Genomic DNA, 17,501 nt, shown 5'->3' with positions numbered 1-17,501 from the left:
GCACACCCCTCATGGGCACTGGCTCAGGGCGCCTCTCTGGCAGACATCTGCGGAGCTGCGGGTTGGGCTATGCCTAACAACTCCGTGAGGTTCTAATACCTACGCGCGGAACTGGAGCCCGCATCCTGACAAGGTGTGGGACCGGCAGCCGGTAGGGCGTACGCCTGCGGAAGCCCTTCCCCCTCCGGGGGGAGCAGTGGCGATCCCGCCTCACTTCTTTCCCCTCGGGTAAAGAACAGGCATTCCATCCATCACTAAGCACCCTTCCAGGGGACAGGCTGGGCAGAGCAGCCCTGGCCCCTTAGGCCGGGGAACAGTTGAGTTATCCCACATAGCTCTAACCGGACCAGTGCTCCAGACGTGGTAACACCCCCTCCGTGGGCTGTTCCGTCTGATGTATCCTCATGAATGGTTCCCACCTTGGCAACCCATGACCTCCCCAGGTGGACTCCCACCTTGCGGTTAACTCCTGTCCGCACTTTCTTCCCATGAGTTCTCCCCTGATGGTGAGACCATGTGGTGTCTCCACTAATTCCTCCCTACGGTAGGTATTATTATTCCCAGGGGGAATAATGCTTACCCAGTGGCCCATACGGTGCCGGGTGGCTTCTCGCCATTTAGAGAATTAGGCCTCCGCCCGTGACGGCCGGCGTTAGGGGGCTTCCCAACTTTTGCGGAAAGCTCTGGGTCCCCCTTCCTCTCCACTGGAAGGTCATAATTTCGCGTTAGCATGTTCGTCTGACTCGCCCAGGCCAGTCAACGTCGCACCGCAGAGATTGTGACGCGGCTCAGTGCTGTGGCGTTTTCCATAGGAACCCCATTCTGTCGGTTCGACACAACGTCGAGAGACCGACAGAAAGGGAACGTCTTGGTTACGGATGTAACCTCGGTTCCTGATGGAGGGAACGAGACGTTGTGTCCCTCATGCCACAACACTGGCCGCCCACCCCAGCGGTCGGGGGAGGATGCTTTAGGCTCCTCAGACCAAAGGTGAATGAATGAGGCTTCCCTCTTACGCCGGCTTCCCTCTTATACCCGGACATCCGGGGAGGAGCCCGGAATGCAAATTTCATTCGCCAATTTTCATTGGCCTTTTCTAAATACTCAGAAGATGATAGGTTCTCAAGACAAACCCCATTCTGTCGGTTCGACACAACGTCTCATTCCCTCCATCAGGGAACCAAGGTTACATCCGTAACCAAGACGTTTCCCTTGTTGTGCAGCTGTACAGATTGCCTACTTGTCTGTCACAATGCAATTCATTTAATCACAACGGTGCGGCTACCGTGGGTGTGTAGGCCAACCCAAATAGGGTTTTACAAGTTAAAAGAAGTCTGTACCCCAGGCGACGTTTTATTACAACTACTGTTTACCTCTGACAATACATTGTAAGTGTTTTATTATTAAGTTTGGACAAATCATTTGCCTGGGGTTGAAGGTGCTATGCCATTGAAATGTAATCCCACAGCTGATCTTATTACCAACAAGACAAACAAGAAGAAATCAATTTCAAGGGAAAAGGAATGGAGGAGGAGGAAAGGAGTAAAAAAATAAGATGGGAGAAATGAGACCAGAAAAGAATAAATGGCTGCAGCAGCATCGAATGCAGTTACTGTCACTTCTTGTCATACTTGAATTAAATGTAATGACTTTGATTACATTAAAGATTCCTATTCATTATAAACTTGCAATGTTTTATAATGAATAATATTCATTCTCCCTTCAGACAAACTTTAACTTCATCTGTTTGTCTGACATTTTGCTGCATTCTTTGAACATCCTTTTGTACAGTAGGGTTGAACAGGTGTGCAATTTTGGAAGCTTTCAGTATGTCATGAAGAGTTGGGGATGGGTTCATTTATCTAATGCCAAACAAACACCCAAAACACCTTAACAAGCACATAGTGACACTCTGACATGCAGTACATCGCTCGGGTTGTGAGAAATCACACCTGTTTCTGTTACAGACTCTGTAATTATATCAAGGAAAGTGGGTCAGACTTTTTAAGCCGTTTAGCAATGCAAGTTGGCTGACATTTCTTTGGAGGATAGTGCTGTAGAAAGAGAGTGTGCCCTTTGAAAACACTTTTGCAGAGAATTTACACACCGATATTCAGGTTTGTTTTACTGTATTAGTGAGGACATGTCAAACAACAAATGTCAATTTACTTAAAGTTAAAACATGATTACTACAATGTATTATCCTTTTTTTTGTGATTATATGGCTTTATGTTTAATAAGTCGGCCCACGTGAATATAGATGAAACATGACAAATACATACACACACTCGCAGGGCAGTGAAGCACTAAAGTGTTTATTCATCACTTAAACAAAGGGGCAAAAAATGAAATGCACATGCAAATCTTTGGCTCAATTCTACTACACACACACGCACGCAAGCACACAAATATAGCAGAGAGAGGTAGGGTGTGATGCAAACAGAGAGAGAGAGATCTCTCCAAGATGGAGAGAAATAAAGCTGAAAACAATGACTGGTCCACAGTGTTCATGCCTGATAAATGACGTCATGGAAAGGATGGCTGTGCTTTTGTGCTGTGCTGCATGTTTGCCGAAACAGACCGATCTCAGCTGTGCTGCGGTAGACTGTGAAGGTGTGAGTGATCCTCTATATTTACTTGGTTTCTCCACCCACAGCCTTCTGCTAAACATTTCCTCATGAGCTCCAAAATGAAGCATAATCAATGTCAGTTTACCAAATGGCACTGACACACTGTGTGTTGTGGCTGTGTGTGTATGTATTTGAGTGCTATGTGTATGTTTTTAAGAAAATAAACAAACAAGGAGGAATACAGTTGTTGTCTACGCACATGAACATGCAATCAAGCTCAAAGACATGTCAAAATACAAAACCCAAACATATAGAAATGCAGAAATGTCATATTTACAGCACCCTGAAACTGAAATAATACACCCAGAAGTTTAGCAACTGAATGATGGTACTCCATGTACAGTACACTGGCAAAGAAATTCCTGATGCTTTCGTTTTAAGTTCACACGTGCTCCTTTCATGGATTATGAATGGGTGAAGTAACATTGTGTCTGTATTTATCCACAACAAACACGAGTCACCTTTCAAGGGTTCTTGGGGTAAATACTGTCATGTGTTTTCTGTGACACTGTCAGTGCTGCTGACCAGCATGTTCTTCAAATTGCAAACATACTGTAAGTTGATTAACCAGATCTACCACAATTCAATAGCAGCTTGAATACAGTTCATGTGTTTGTGAGTCAGAGACAGAGATGGAGAGAAAGGAAAAGTGTGAGAGCAGATATCATAACAATGAGGGAAAGTGTCACACAAACGGACAGTTTGTCTTCAAGGAATAATTCACATGTCTCACCTGACAAGCGAGACTGCATTCTATCTAAAGAAGAAACAAACTGTTTTTTTTATACAAATGAGTAATATTTACTTTCTGTAATTGGCCATTTATAGTAATAAGGTATAGTAATAAGGCAATAACAGTGCTATAAAGAGAGTTAGACCTGAAAACTTAATATAAAAACAGTTCAGATGAAGTAACAATATATACTTTTTAAACATAAATATATTTCATTTTATTTGTATTGTTATGTTGGTTCAGTGTAAACAAATGCTTCTCTGCGTGTTTAATTCATTTATAGCTAAATGTCAACTTGCACACTGATACCACGTATAAACGACATACGCATACTGACCACTATACTTTGTAAAAGAATAGGATGACTCATTTTGAAATTTGACAGCCGATATTAGGCTACTTTATAGTTTTATGGAGCTTGCCTCACCATAAAGCTTGTTTACTGACAGGTAAACATTACATCTTATAAAATCATACACAAGCTCATGTGCTCATGTTTTTTAATTTTTACACATTCTACATACATTTTGCTAATAAAAAAATAAGTGCAAAAATTGAGGGTAAAATCCATTAAATAGATCTTTGTAAATAATTGTTAATGTCTCATGTTTTTGTTGAAGACCATACAGTATATGTGTCATGGCTCTGCTTCCTTAGTCATGTTTTTCTTGGTCCTGTAGCAGAGCCATGACAAGGTCTTTGGTTATGTGTGGAGAGAAACATATTATTGTCCGTTTGACAATAATATACGTTCTCTCCAGTGTCTTGTCATTGGCCCCATTCCTCTTGTTTCCTCGTTATCTTTCCCTAAGTGTTTGATTACCCACACCTGCCCCGTGTCTTTATCCCTCTTTTGTCTTCCCTTTAAATACCCTCTTGTTTCTTTGTCTTGTGCTCGTGGATTGTACTGTGTATTGTATTCTTGCCTGTTGTCTTGATTCCGTGCCTAGTGCTGTGTGTTCCTGTTCCGTGAGTTTAGTGTCTGTTAGTTTATTGTAGTCTTTCCAGTGTGGTCCTTAGTCTTTGTATTTTAGGTTAGTGAGTTTATGTGCCTGTTTTGTTCCTCCGTTTATTATCGTGTTTTGTTCCCCACTGTGGGTTTTTGTTTTGCGTGTTTTGTGTAAAATAAATATTCTTGTTAACCCCTTACTGTCTGCCTGCATTTGGGTTCTTCCACTCTGCCAGATCGTGACAATATGAATACATCTCTTTAAACACATTGATCTATGGTCACATTTAGTCTAATTGGTGTTAAATGTTTGTTATCTATTTGCTTGAAACAAGCTCTCCGCTTATATTTATATTAGCTGCACATATTTTAAGCATTGAAAACGGCACAAAACGGTACAGTCCTAACTTTAGGTCTCTGCGTGTAACGCTTTTCTTTAAGACACAAAATAAACTTTGCCGGTTTGTGCAGCCAAAAGCAGCCTTGTGTAGTTCATCAGTTTCATAATGATTTTTAATAGGCTCCTGCATGAAGCAAACAATATAATATTTTCGACAAATACATCTCAAAACAATTTACTACTCCCAGAATAACCATTTAACGATGCAGTGTTACTTCTGCCGGAAAATCTTTCTTACAGCAGCAGCCCCAGGAAAACGGTGTAAAACAAAACAAAACAAAAAAATAATTCCCACTGAGTAAAATGTTGTGTGCATGTGTGATTAAAACGAAAAGGTATGCATAATATTGCATTCTGCTCCAGAAGGAGAAAACTGGCATGCAGGAATGTTTTTGATGTGAGGCAGAAAAAAAACATGGCTGTAAAGCATGAACATTTGTATTAGGGCCGTATGTAATTTGTATTTTGCAGTATGCCCTGTTGTCTAGGGCTGTTTATTCTCAGGCAGCGAGTAGATCCGAAGATATGAGATGACAAGACAAAGAGGGGGAATCGCCCCAAGGCACTTGTACTTAAAGTCATGTCATTTCCCTTCATGGCAGCCAGCACTAAATAAGTAACTTATAAGCATTTATTGATGCACAAGTGTGACATCTGTTCGTTGGCTGAAGCTCTGGCTGCAATTAACCCAAACCTTACACTTCAATCAAGCGTCACGCTTTTTAAAGAGATGCCATTTGCTTCCTCTTTCCCCTTTTCTTGTATGTCACAGTCCACACAACACAAATCTTTCAAGCACTAAAAGGCTCTGATAAAGCTTATCACTATTGTCATTATTGTCATCGTTGGCACGTTTTTGCTAAGGACAACAGTAAAGAGTACAAACAATAACTAGAAAACAGTAACTGAGAGTAAGATTTAACCAAAGAAAAAACTATGTAACTATGTAACAGTTCAATGAATATCTTTAAGGGATAATCTGGTGGTCTCGTTTTTGTTTAAAGTGAGACAAGGTCTTTGTAAAAATCCAGACCTAATATTAATTAAGTAAAGAAAACAAAACTTGCAACTGCTCTACGAAGAAGAGCTTCGACATTTTGTTCATCAGGAAAAAGTCATGAGTAAAATGGGTATAGGATGACTGAATGTTGAGTTAAAATGATTTATAAAGCTCAAATTATAATGCAAATACCTTCATTAAACTCAACTTTTTTTTAGAAAAGCGCATGTTGTGCGCATTCCTTCAGTTCAAATAGGCATGATACTTATATCACTTATCAGTGGTTCTCAAACTTTTCAGATCAAGTACCACCTTTAATAAAATTAGTTGTTCCAAGTACCACCTAATGACCACAGGAAAATCATAGAAAATCACAGGAATAAACACTCAAATTAATAGTAGAGCTGTGACCCTTTACTTGCCTCATGATTACAAACAGGGCTCTGTAAATGACTCTTGTTTGGGATTTATTAACTTTGTGGGGACTTGCAGAAAGACTACAAAGCTATATTAAGACAAAAATTTAACAAAGAAAATGTAACATATATTTCCAATTTCAATTTCAATTTACTTTATTATCATTGTACATAGCACAACGGAATTCTGTCTAGTGAATGGTATATAAATGTATGCATAAACACGCAGAGAACAGCTTTATATAACACACAGATATCTAGGTTTTAATTAAGTCTTTACTGCAGCGGCTCGTCAAAGCGGCGCCTCGAATCTAAATCGCAAGGCGGGTTTCATTGATTTAACCTCGAGTAGATGAAGACGCGTTGAATTAGCACTTTACAGCATTAGCAATAACAGCGTCTGTCCGATGCCGCTCTGTGTTTGAGCTGCCCGTCACGCGTCTGAGTTACACCGACCAATGATAAATAAACAATAATTCATACAACTACATAAAAATTGCACATAGGCTATATGAGATGTTTTCTGTATTTATCAATCATGTATAACATTTTAAATTGTATTTAAAACACAAAATGACTATATAGAGTTTTTAATTTCCTGTCGTGTCACGTATCACTATGGGTCTCTTCAAGTACCACTAGTGGTACACTTACCACAGTTTGAGAACCACTGACTTATATAATCGTGTGTAAATGTAAGAGTTTTTGAGTATATGTATATCAACACACTGAATAGCAATTGGGTTTGACGTTTTTAAAAGAAACTATTCATTCTGTTGTTGACAACAGTGAAGAGATTTCTACCTAGCCTTTGGGTCTATGTGTTGAATCTCATGATATTACCAAGGATTTTTTATTGACCACTTGACATGATAGATCAACCATAAAGTACTCCGAATGGCCTGAACTGCATCACACAGTAAATGTCATTTGCCATTAACAATGAACCAGTGAGGTACATAAAGTGTTAATATACCCTTTATGACTGTTCAGGCTAACTGGACACATCTTTTGTTTTGTGTGTCTTAATGACGACTCTAACTCTAGCTGAAAATGACAAGTTGACTTGACTCATTGCTAAATTGCTAAACTATATCAATAGGTAAAAACCATTTTTGGTTTTGGAATAGAGACCCTCTGGATGGTAGATGAAATGTACGATGGTAGAAGACAGCGACTGACAGGCTACTCGTCTACCCCAGGAGTGAGACACCCAGCGAGATCCATGGAGCCGGTCTGGGTCGGCACTGCCGCCCAGCTATAGATCATCTGGGGGAGACTATTGGGTGAAGATTCGACTAAAGCAACAACAATGGACCACAGTCTGCAGGATGTAGCTAAGCAGCTGGGCGTCACCATCATGAATAGAGGGGTGAGGCTCCCCCTCATACAAGCCTTTATGCTTTGTCTGTGTCCTGCACTAGGGTAAAATGATGAGGGCTAGCAGGGTGCCTATCATTGGTGACTTATTTGGCCAGTTGACAGTAATAGATGAATGGATTATATAGAGGAGACACAAGGAGGCAAACATGAGAGATTCTTACAGAGAAACCAGAGGAGTGCGAGCTGCACATTACAAGCCTGAAGCAGTTTGTCTATGATCATTTGGAAGGGAGGAAGAGATGGAGAAAGTAAACAGGATACTCTGTGTATGAATGGAAGAAAGAGTTTGGCAAGCTCATTCAGTAAGATATTAAATGGCTGCTTTGGTTATCCATGAGTTTTCTTTCCATTGGTACATCCTTATTCTTGGGGTTTGGGGTGAAATAAACTGTGAGTTTCCTGTTCTCTGTCACGGATCTTGGCTTAGATGTACTGAACCATCATCAAAACATTTATACCATATTTAAGGAGGAGTCACCGACATCATGACTTGGCCTTCACCACAGCCTTTCCAGCTCAGCAAGCTCTTGGTAAGGCAACGGTTAATCGTATTAATTTAATTCCCTCAGCATCTACCTGGCACAACATGATGAAGAGACGACCGAGGCTGGTGTTACAGAGTTCACCTCGAGTTCAGCACGCTTTTAAAAGAGATCTTATGTTCACATTATGATGGCACATTAACCTTTTCTTTAGAAGCACATAACACAGAGATGGATTTGATTCAGACCTATATAAAGAGTAATGTGCTTTGATGGATCTCTGATATTTTGGGTACAAATAGAGCAGAGCTGGTTCCTGACTCCCGTTGTCTGATCACTTGACCAGAGGAAGTGAGCAGATTAGTTCTTCATTCATCATGGCCTTGTCACTGTCTGACCTCACAACAATTATGAGCCAGATGTCAATTCATGGAGCTCCAGCGAGTCAGGGCACACTCTTCTGTTTCGGCTCTCCCCCTCTATTCTGAGTATTACTTCTTTTCTCTAGATCTCTCGCTGTCTCTTAAGCTGCAATCCATTTTTAAATGAGTTACGTATTACGACCTGGATGGGGCATGCACCTGGTCCATCAGCTTTTCTTCATTCTGGAAGCTTCAAAGAAACACAATAATTAGCCAAACCATTAATTCCTGCCCTACGCATTTCTTTAACACTGACATTTAATTTTTTAATAGACATATTATTCCAGGAAAAGACTTTACTGATAGCGAAAAAAAACAACAACAAAAAAAAAACATGGGAAACAATGGTAACCGCAATCTACAGTGGGATCAACTTCACTCTTAAAAATAAAGGTGCTTAAAAGGTTCTTTATGGCAATGCCATAGAAGAACCATTTTTGGTTCCACAAAGAACCATTCTGTCAAAGGTTCATTAAAGAACCATCACTTTCTTATCTTTTTATAAACTAAAGAACCTTTTTTACCACAAAAAAATCTTTGTGAAACAGAAAGGTTCTTCGGATGTTAAAGATTATTTATGGAACCATTTAGACAAAAAAAAAAACGTTTTTCTATGGCACCGTGAAGCATCTTAATTTTAAAGAGTGTTATTGTGATCACCACATCCCTTTGCAGTGCTCATAGTCTTGCTTTATATGTCCAGTCAACTTCATTTACTTTACGTAGTACTTTATACAATATAGATTGTGTTAAAGCAGATTCACAGCAATAAACAGGAAACTAATGATAAATGCCGCTCACTTTATCAAAACATTGCTGTACATTTGGTTCTGGTTGAGTTTGATAAATTTAAAGTTGGTGAACACTTTCTAGTTACATCTCCATACATGTTTAACCCTAGAGCCTAGAGATTTGTTTTATTTGAAAGGGACCCAAAGATTAACATGTAAATCTTGAATATTTACTGTTGACTACTCTAAACATTTGCAGTGCAGAGTTTTTTCAGTGCAGTCCAATTGATAATACTAGATAATTTACATGCACAACGGAATAAGAATCGCTAGTCGTCGTGAACCTCAGTCTGTCATGTCATGTTGTCAACTGCTCATGGTCAGAGTGTCTCTCCTATTTTGCCATCACTGTTTGTAGCTACCTGTATCAATGAAATATTGAGAAACACTCCTTGGATGCCCTCAGGAGCTGTAGGGAGGTGAAGAGGAGGAAAGCATGCAGAAAAGAGCCCAAACAGGATCTGAAACACCGAGGTCTATCTGGGGATGTTGAGGTGGACTCTCCTTACTTCAACTGGGTTTAGACCTTAATGAGAGCACTCAATCAGGTCAGTATCTACTTAAATCCCCCACACTGGGCTAAATTAGACCACCTGATGGTGCTGCCTCTTCACAGTCTTATTGTGTGGAGAAAAGGTGACATATGCATGGAGTTAACCCCGCTTACAGGCCCTACCCTAACCCTTCCCATCAGCCAGGCTCTTCTTCTCTCGGGCCAGCCCCTCTGTCGTGCTACATTGAGGACACAATGAGTTAGCAGTGGTGACTAATTCACTGGATCTGGACACTACAGGGACCTGGGTGGACCCTGGAGTCTAAATGACTCCTTCTTACGGCTCTACACCCCGGGAGGGCGTCCATGAAAACTTCTGCTGACACAATACTGATGCTGTACTGGGACAAAGAGGTACTTGTGGCTCTTTATGAGGGGACCAGGGCATCCACATGTTTCTTTCCCACACTTTTCATTGCAGCAGTCGTGATGGACCACAACAGTGATGGCCATAACAGAAAAAGCACAGTCATTGACGGTGGTCTTCAACTTACCAAGAGTTCATTGTTTTACATAGACAAGTGTGTTTACAGTTTGAACTTTAAATAGCAATGAAGTTTGAGATAAGTTCAGACAATTCAGTGACTAATTGAATCATTCTGTCAGAATCGACCACATTTAAATTACATTTATAGCTAGTTTATATTGGATTATATGTTTATCTGCGTAGATAGAAAAAGAGTTTTTGAGATCATTGATTTGGATGCTTACACACTATTTGTAGGAAAACCATTGGAAACAATTTTCCTTTTGTTTTGGTTCACCTCTGCTGACACGTCTCGACCTCTTCCTTGGATTGAGCTGCCTCCCGCACGCACAAACAAATCTCACCTCCACAGGCAGAAACTTCAGAAGACTTTTCCCTCCAATTCAAGCGTGCAGCTCTTCTCTTATTTATGATAATCCCCAGAAACATTTTCAGCTGACTGATTTATTGTTTCTTTTATGATAAAGGTGTATTTTGCTAAACATTATCTTAAGGAGGCATCATCTACAGCTATTTCGATCATCCATAGTTGAACGGGCAGTGCAATCCTATCCTGTATGTTAACAATTATAACAATCTACAAGTTGCAAAGCACTGAGGGAGAAACAAACCAGCGGAACACACAATTCCTTGCTAGCGATGAATATAAACATTCAATGACAAAACTATAGAAGAGTGATAAAAGTCAAAGATGATGCGCAGGAAACAGAACAAGCTGGTTCGGGCCTGAAAAGTGGCTTCTGATAAAAATAACAAGTCATACGGCAGAGGACAAAACTGGACTCTTTCAGGCCTTGAGAGAAACAGATGGGGGTGGGGCGAAAGAGTATTTGATGTATGTGTTCTGGCTTGTTATTGTGAATCACCATATAAATATGCTGCATGTGATTAATTTGGAAGAAGTGAACAATTATGATTCCGTACAGTCAGCATGTAAGTTTTTCATGGATTGTAAAGGAATCCAAAACATGATTATATCAATGTTAAGGCCTGTGTGTGTTTTGTCTGAATTGTTTGAAATGTGTGAGAATGACAAGATGTGTGACATTAATGTTTTAGGACTTGACTGGTGTGTACATACAAACTACTTTTCAACAATCTAGACTGTAAAAGCACTATACATATAAAACATAATTTAACTGAATTGTACATTTAAACCTCAATTACTTTGAGAGGTGCTATCCAGGTGCACAAAATAATCATTAAACTAACTGATCTCACAACAGTGGCAACTTTCTGTCTATCTGATCTCATCTGGTTTAACATACTGTATGTGAATGTAGTGTTGAAATGGCATTTTTGTGTGTAAAGAGTGTTATGACCTTTCCTTCTTTGTTGTACCTGCATAGCTTTGACCGAATATATGTGTCCAAAACATGCACTCTCTCAAGTTATAAATGGCTGGCGTAAATTAATGGAAATGTGTGAACAAAAGTATTGGCGTACATATTTTCATTTCTGTGAAATTTCTGTAATGGCTCATTCTTCAATGTAACATGCATCAAACACCAGGGAGCTGGAAACAGAGCTCACTTTCAGTTACAGAAGTTTGGTCTATTGTGAAGAACTGGAATCATTCTTTGACAAACAGATGTTTTGTTTGCCTGTTCAACCCTCTGCTTTTTTACTTTCTTATTTTCAGAAAATTGTGCTATCTGTGTCTCCATGACTTACTACTTACTACTATATCATTAACAGGAAGCGATTGGACAGATGTATAATGAAAACTATTTCAGCATATACTGTATGTACAGTACATCCCATTCATGACTATTACATTTAATGGGAATTTAATTCTGAGGTAGGTTTAAAAAAATTGAGTACTTATTTTCACCATCACTTTCTTTTCAGCCCTCGGGGTTTTTACGATTTTAAAATCATGATTTGATGGTTTGGCTATTACTATACATTTTTACATACTTAACAACAACAACAAAAAAACTTTTTTGTGGAAAAGCATTTTTTAAAGTTTGGCTTTATCTTCATTATCAAAAATTTTCCACAGACAACAGCATTTTTTATCAGCACCCTGAACAAACAAACAAATTCATATTACAAGCTCAGCTGTATTGTCAGAGGTTTACAAACGCTTCGGAGAGATCATAAAAGATCTCAGTTATTTGTGCACTGTCTAATGTGTCCATGTAAATATGAGTGCATGTGAAATGGCCCTGTCCTTCATGGGGCCCGTCACTGGGGTCTGTGGCGCACACACACTTCTCTCATTGTGTTCCTTTATCATGCGTGTGTTGACGGTTGGGTGATGGTCATTGACCGCTAAGTCACTAGAGGAGCTGCTGATAATTAAAAGTTCTCAACCCCTGCAGCCCTTAGGGGCCTCAAGGGCCCAGTCAGTCGACGAGGAGCCGAGTCGACGTATGCGGCCGCCAATGAGCTGCGGCTGTCACATGCAGCTACCGATCGATGAGCTGCTTAATGCTCAAAAGTGATTGGCCAGCACTGATTGTGGCCATGGTCACCAAATCACCTTCGACCCACAAACAGAAAAGCCATTAGAGCCTCGCATGAGACTTTTTATTTGTTTGCCACTTTCATTTCTCCCACAACCAAAACAATCTCAATAAATTTTAATTTAAATCTTGCATTAGCAGTGCTAATCATATTAGCAGTGTTTTCTTTGTCCATGTCTCGTGGTTTTTCTCATGCTCTTCCCTATTTTTGTGTGTGTATGCAAAACACCACTGTTTGTTCTTTTTGAACCTTTCAATCAGCCTGAACCGAACAGCAACATTGGAGTTTGGGCCAAAAAACCTATTTGTTTAAAAAAGCTAAACCATTCTGAAAACACGCACACATGGGCGCACACACATTAACTAATGATTTTTATATATTTAGATTTGTGACATGCATGTACGCACACGCACACATACACAGCTATAGAAAACATGCATGCAATGCTCTGTTTCTGGTAAAACCTGCACCTGAAGCACAATGGTCCAGAAACCACAGTGGGTTCATTTAAAAAATAAAGCTTCACATTGACATCTCTGCTCATATGCATCATGCTGAAAAAAACATTCTTGCTGCTTTGAGGATGACATGACAGATTTGACTGCAGAAAGCAGATGCTCTAGGGACAGTTATGAAATTCTAGAGTATAGCAATCTACATTGAAATAACACACACAATGTGTGTTTGTGTGTTCGCGTACATGCCAATGATTTCATGGATGCGGGCTGTCACTCTTTCCTCCTCCGGGCAATGGCTTTTTTCTTTACAAGTAAAACCTCTAAATTATCCAGAAAACATAAAAAAAAGTTTGGTATAGTTCCCCAAAATAATAAAAATAATTACAATATTAAATAGAATGAAAGAGAAAGAAAACACCATACCCACCAACATCTAAAAGCTATTCTGAGAAAGAGCAGATTTAAAAACACTTAAAGATTCAGCCTGTCTGATCTCAATGGAAAAAATTACAATATCTCATTGTGTTAGGGTTAGGCATAATGTGGCATCATTATTTTTGTCTTACATTTGACACTAGTTTCTGGGTGATTGGAGATGTTGAGACTGTTCTTGTGGAACACATTGGGAAAAGTGCTGTTCATTACCAAAAGCGTACCATTACCAACATAGCCAATGGCTCTTCTAAAGCCCTACAAGCGGGCACCTCTGATTGTTGAACTCTGACCTACCTCACCTGACACCTGAAACGTGGGAAGGCCCACAAATACCTGGCCGCATAATTATAGTTAAATCATTGATGAATTTGCATTGAAAAATGTATGGCTGCTGAAGCATCAGGAGCTATAAAAGCCCTCAGGTGGAGATTAATGAAAAGCATTCTGCTGGAGACAAACACTACAGCTCCAAACAGTAAGACAAAGAGAGGCCATGAAAGCAGGCTGTCAGAGAATAGAAGAGATTTGCATCAGGCCTTTCTTCTCGCACTGCCTCTATCTTTCAGTACCGGTGAAAGCAAAGATGCTTTGAAATGATTACGTTTAAATAAACAGCGTGACGCCTGAGGGTTTGAGAGCACAGGCCAGAGACTCTGATGCTATCAGGCAGGTAAAGCCAATGAGCACAACAGACAGAAGTGACCAAGCCCTCAGCTCAATTATCAGCATCTACATATTTATCTGAAGTCTGGCAATCCTCCAACACACAGTACATCCTCCTCTCCTCTCTTCCCTTACAACACAACAAAAAGTACTGTGGTGGTACCATGGTGCGGTGATAGGATCAGATAATATCATCATTATATGTGGGTCACTCACAGGGAAAGATATGTTTGTGTGTCCATTACTCGCTACTGATATGTGTTCCTGTAGCTCAGCTGGTATGACTGTATTGCAGTTGCACCAAATACAGAAAACATTGGATGGTGACTTTTACGTATTATTGCCACTGTTTATACAAAAACTGCCATCCCCTTCAATTTATTCTTCGGGCAAATGGGCAAGCTGTTTTGAAGCGAATATGTGTTTTTATGCAATGATCCTCTCATGTTGCACTTGAACAGTGATAATAGCCCACAGTCACCACAAGACAGCACAATGACAGTTCACTCACTTCAAGTGCTCTAGGTCTTCTTTTAAGCCAATGGGAGTGTTGCAACCTGCTGGACACCTCTGGAATATGATGATATTACGCTTTGAGTACATGTGTGCATGAGTTGAGGTAATGCACAGCTGATGATCTGCTTACGTCATTGTCCAGGTAATGTGATAACAAGATAAACTTGCACACAGACACAGTTTAGTTCAGTAGTTTTACTGTCAGTCAAGTTTAATCTAAACATGTCACAAGGTGCATGGACTGCACCTGACTTAGCTTTACCTTACTCTTTACCTTACCTTACTAGCTTTAACTTATGAGTTTTGTTATACCATAGATACATTATTGTAACATTCAGCAGTGAAATATAACCTAAAAGAATTAACACCAAATCTTTGCAGACACACCACATTTATTAGCATGGATCACGGAACGACTCGAAAGAGGGGAGGGGGGGGGCATAATTCTATCCCACCAAACCAATATGAGTTTTATGCCATTTTGGTATATATAGCCTACACTTAGCAACATACCGAATTTAACATATTCATAAAAATAGTACTTATAATAAGAGTCTTTATTATCCTATTGGGGGTGGAATTTTGAGAGCAAACTAAAGTGATTAGATCACTAAAATGAATTTTGTACTCTTGTAAACAATTTTTTGCTCCAGTAATTTTATCATTGGTTTCATATGTATTTCATATGTGTTTTATCACATGTTTTGTATAAATGAGATCACAATTGGTCAAAACAGGCAGCGCATACATGTGAGCTCTGAAAAAAAGCAAAAGCAAAAATTATTTATAATAATTAGTGTTTTTGCCCTACAAACTATGAAACAACATTCATGGCATGAATTCCTATTAAAGCTACAAAAGTTATTGAGTAAACAGCAGTAAGCGGTTGTTTTCTTTTGTTGAGTTCATTTCAACATCATAGAGCAGTATGAATATTAGGCTCCTGTCACTTTTAGACGTAAACATGGATGTAATACTGTACAACTCAATGTGCAAGATCCTCGTTCCCATTGAGGGAGCAAAATGGTGGTACACTGACACAGAAAAAATACATGTTTTAATAGATGGCAATGGATATTTTTTGTTGTGACCTTATTTTCATCACAATTCTCATTACCATATGACAAAAATAACTGTCAATTCATGTTTCATTGTTTAGGGAGATTTTCACTTCTGCATTGTGTATTACAGTAAAGAGAATGAGATTGCTATGTCATAATAATTGAGGTGTGCAAGAGTGCTTAATTGTCAAATAATTGACCATTTTTAATGATTTTAAGTGACTAATGAGTGATTGTAACTGTCCTAAAGAAATGCTTCATTTTTTAAAACAAAAGAGAATCAATCTTTTCATTATTTTAATTTTGTGGTGTAATATGATCTGGACATTTTCTTGACAGGTTTCATGAGATCACCCCTTTGAAGTTTGAACCTTCTCAAAGGGGTTACTGTTAGGTGGGTGTGAGATGAAGTGGGTAGATTTACATTTACATTTGGCAGACACTTTTATCCAAAGCGACTTACATTGCATTGTATTATACATTTTTTGTTTGTGACTATGTGCAGTCCCCTGGGATCAAACCCATGACCTTGGCATTGCAAGCTTAAATGCCAAAGAGTGAAGGTGGCCTATACTGAAGAGTTGCTAAGAACACACTGATCAATGTCTAAATCTGGTTGAATGTACTTGTTGTAGTGGGCCTGTAACAAGACAATGTACAGTAAAAGCTAGCAGCAAACTCGAGAGTCACTGGCATGAAACAGCTGTGATTTGCTCTGGATATAAGTATATGACAAATATCAGGTAACCACAGTGCATTTCAGTAGGTTTCAGAGGATTGTGTGGAACCACAAATGTATTTGTTTGTCTAATTTGTGCAGAATGCGTTGGGGCATGAGGACAGTAAAAATTGTGAAAATGGTTGCAATCGGGCATGCACGAACGCACGCACGCACACATACCACTCCTAATTCAGGTGAGATACAAGACGTTGATTTATTTCATAGTCAAGAACCATGAAGACTTCAAAACTATGACAAAACTCCTCAAAACCCCTTTAATAGTTTCCTAAAGCTTTTCAGGAACCTTCATATCTATGAAATGTTGCAAAGAGTGATTCACTAATAGGCAAAATATGTGTGCGCGTGTGCCTGTGTGTGCCTTTATCCAACTCAGTGATTTTGTTTTTTATAAAATTTTCAACGTGTTGCTGAATCTTTCATTTGGTTGTTATTAGTTCCACATAAAAACAGCTGGATAAAATAAAAAATAAAAAATGTGTCTTTATTTCAGTCTGCAATGCAACAGACTGTGATTTTTTTGGGGGGGGTTCTTTTATATATCCAGTGTATGTGTGTGTCCCTTGGGGTCTGATTCTGTAAGCGATCTGATGTGGGAATTCCCTGCTATCTGATCCTCAGTGTTTCACCTGCCCTGTTGGGTACCTAATACTCACTGTTGACTCACAAATAATGATACCAATGACACCCAATACTCAACACTTTCTGTTTTCAACTTACTTGATAGAGATACGCTCACACATCTCTACACACATACAATACAATGGTTGCATCATGGTTTCTCAGGTTTACAGATTTCGTAAAAATATATATGTCACCTGATGAATGACTTCATCAAAAAAGCTTTATGTGTTATAATCTATCTATCTATCTATCTATCTATCTATCTATCTATCTATCTATCTATCTAT

The 17,501-nt window shown here is 39.3% G+C and overlaps 1 protein-coding gene across 1 annotated transcript in view; it reads left to right on the top strand.

Moving 5' to 3' along the window:
• Positions 1 to 11,624, top strand: part of tfap2a (transcription factor AP-2 alpha) — a 37,849-nt gene extending 26,225 nt beyond the window's left edge. The window contains exon 7 of the mRNA XM_057322872.1: positions 9,613 to 11,624. Coding sequence (XP_057178855.1) covers positions 9,613 to 9,730 — 118 coding nt within the window. The 3' untranslated portion in view covers positions 9,731 to 11,624. The remainder of the gene's footprint in view (positions 1 to 9,612) is intronic.
• Positions 11,625 to 17,501: the final 5,877 nt, after the last annotated feature.

The sequence above is a fragment of the Triplophysa rosa genome, linkage group LG23 (assembly GCF_024868665.1).
Source record: "Triplophysa rosa linkage group LG23, Trosa_1v2, whole genome shotgun sequence".
NCBI classification, from domain to species: Eukaryota; Metazoa; Chordata; class Actinopteri; order Cypriniformes; family Nemacheilidae; genus Triplophysa; species Triplophysa rosa.
The sequence above is the reverse complement of the archived record's forward strand: the minus strand, read 5'-3'. Positions and strand labels throughout refer to the sequence as shown.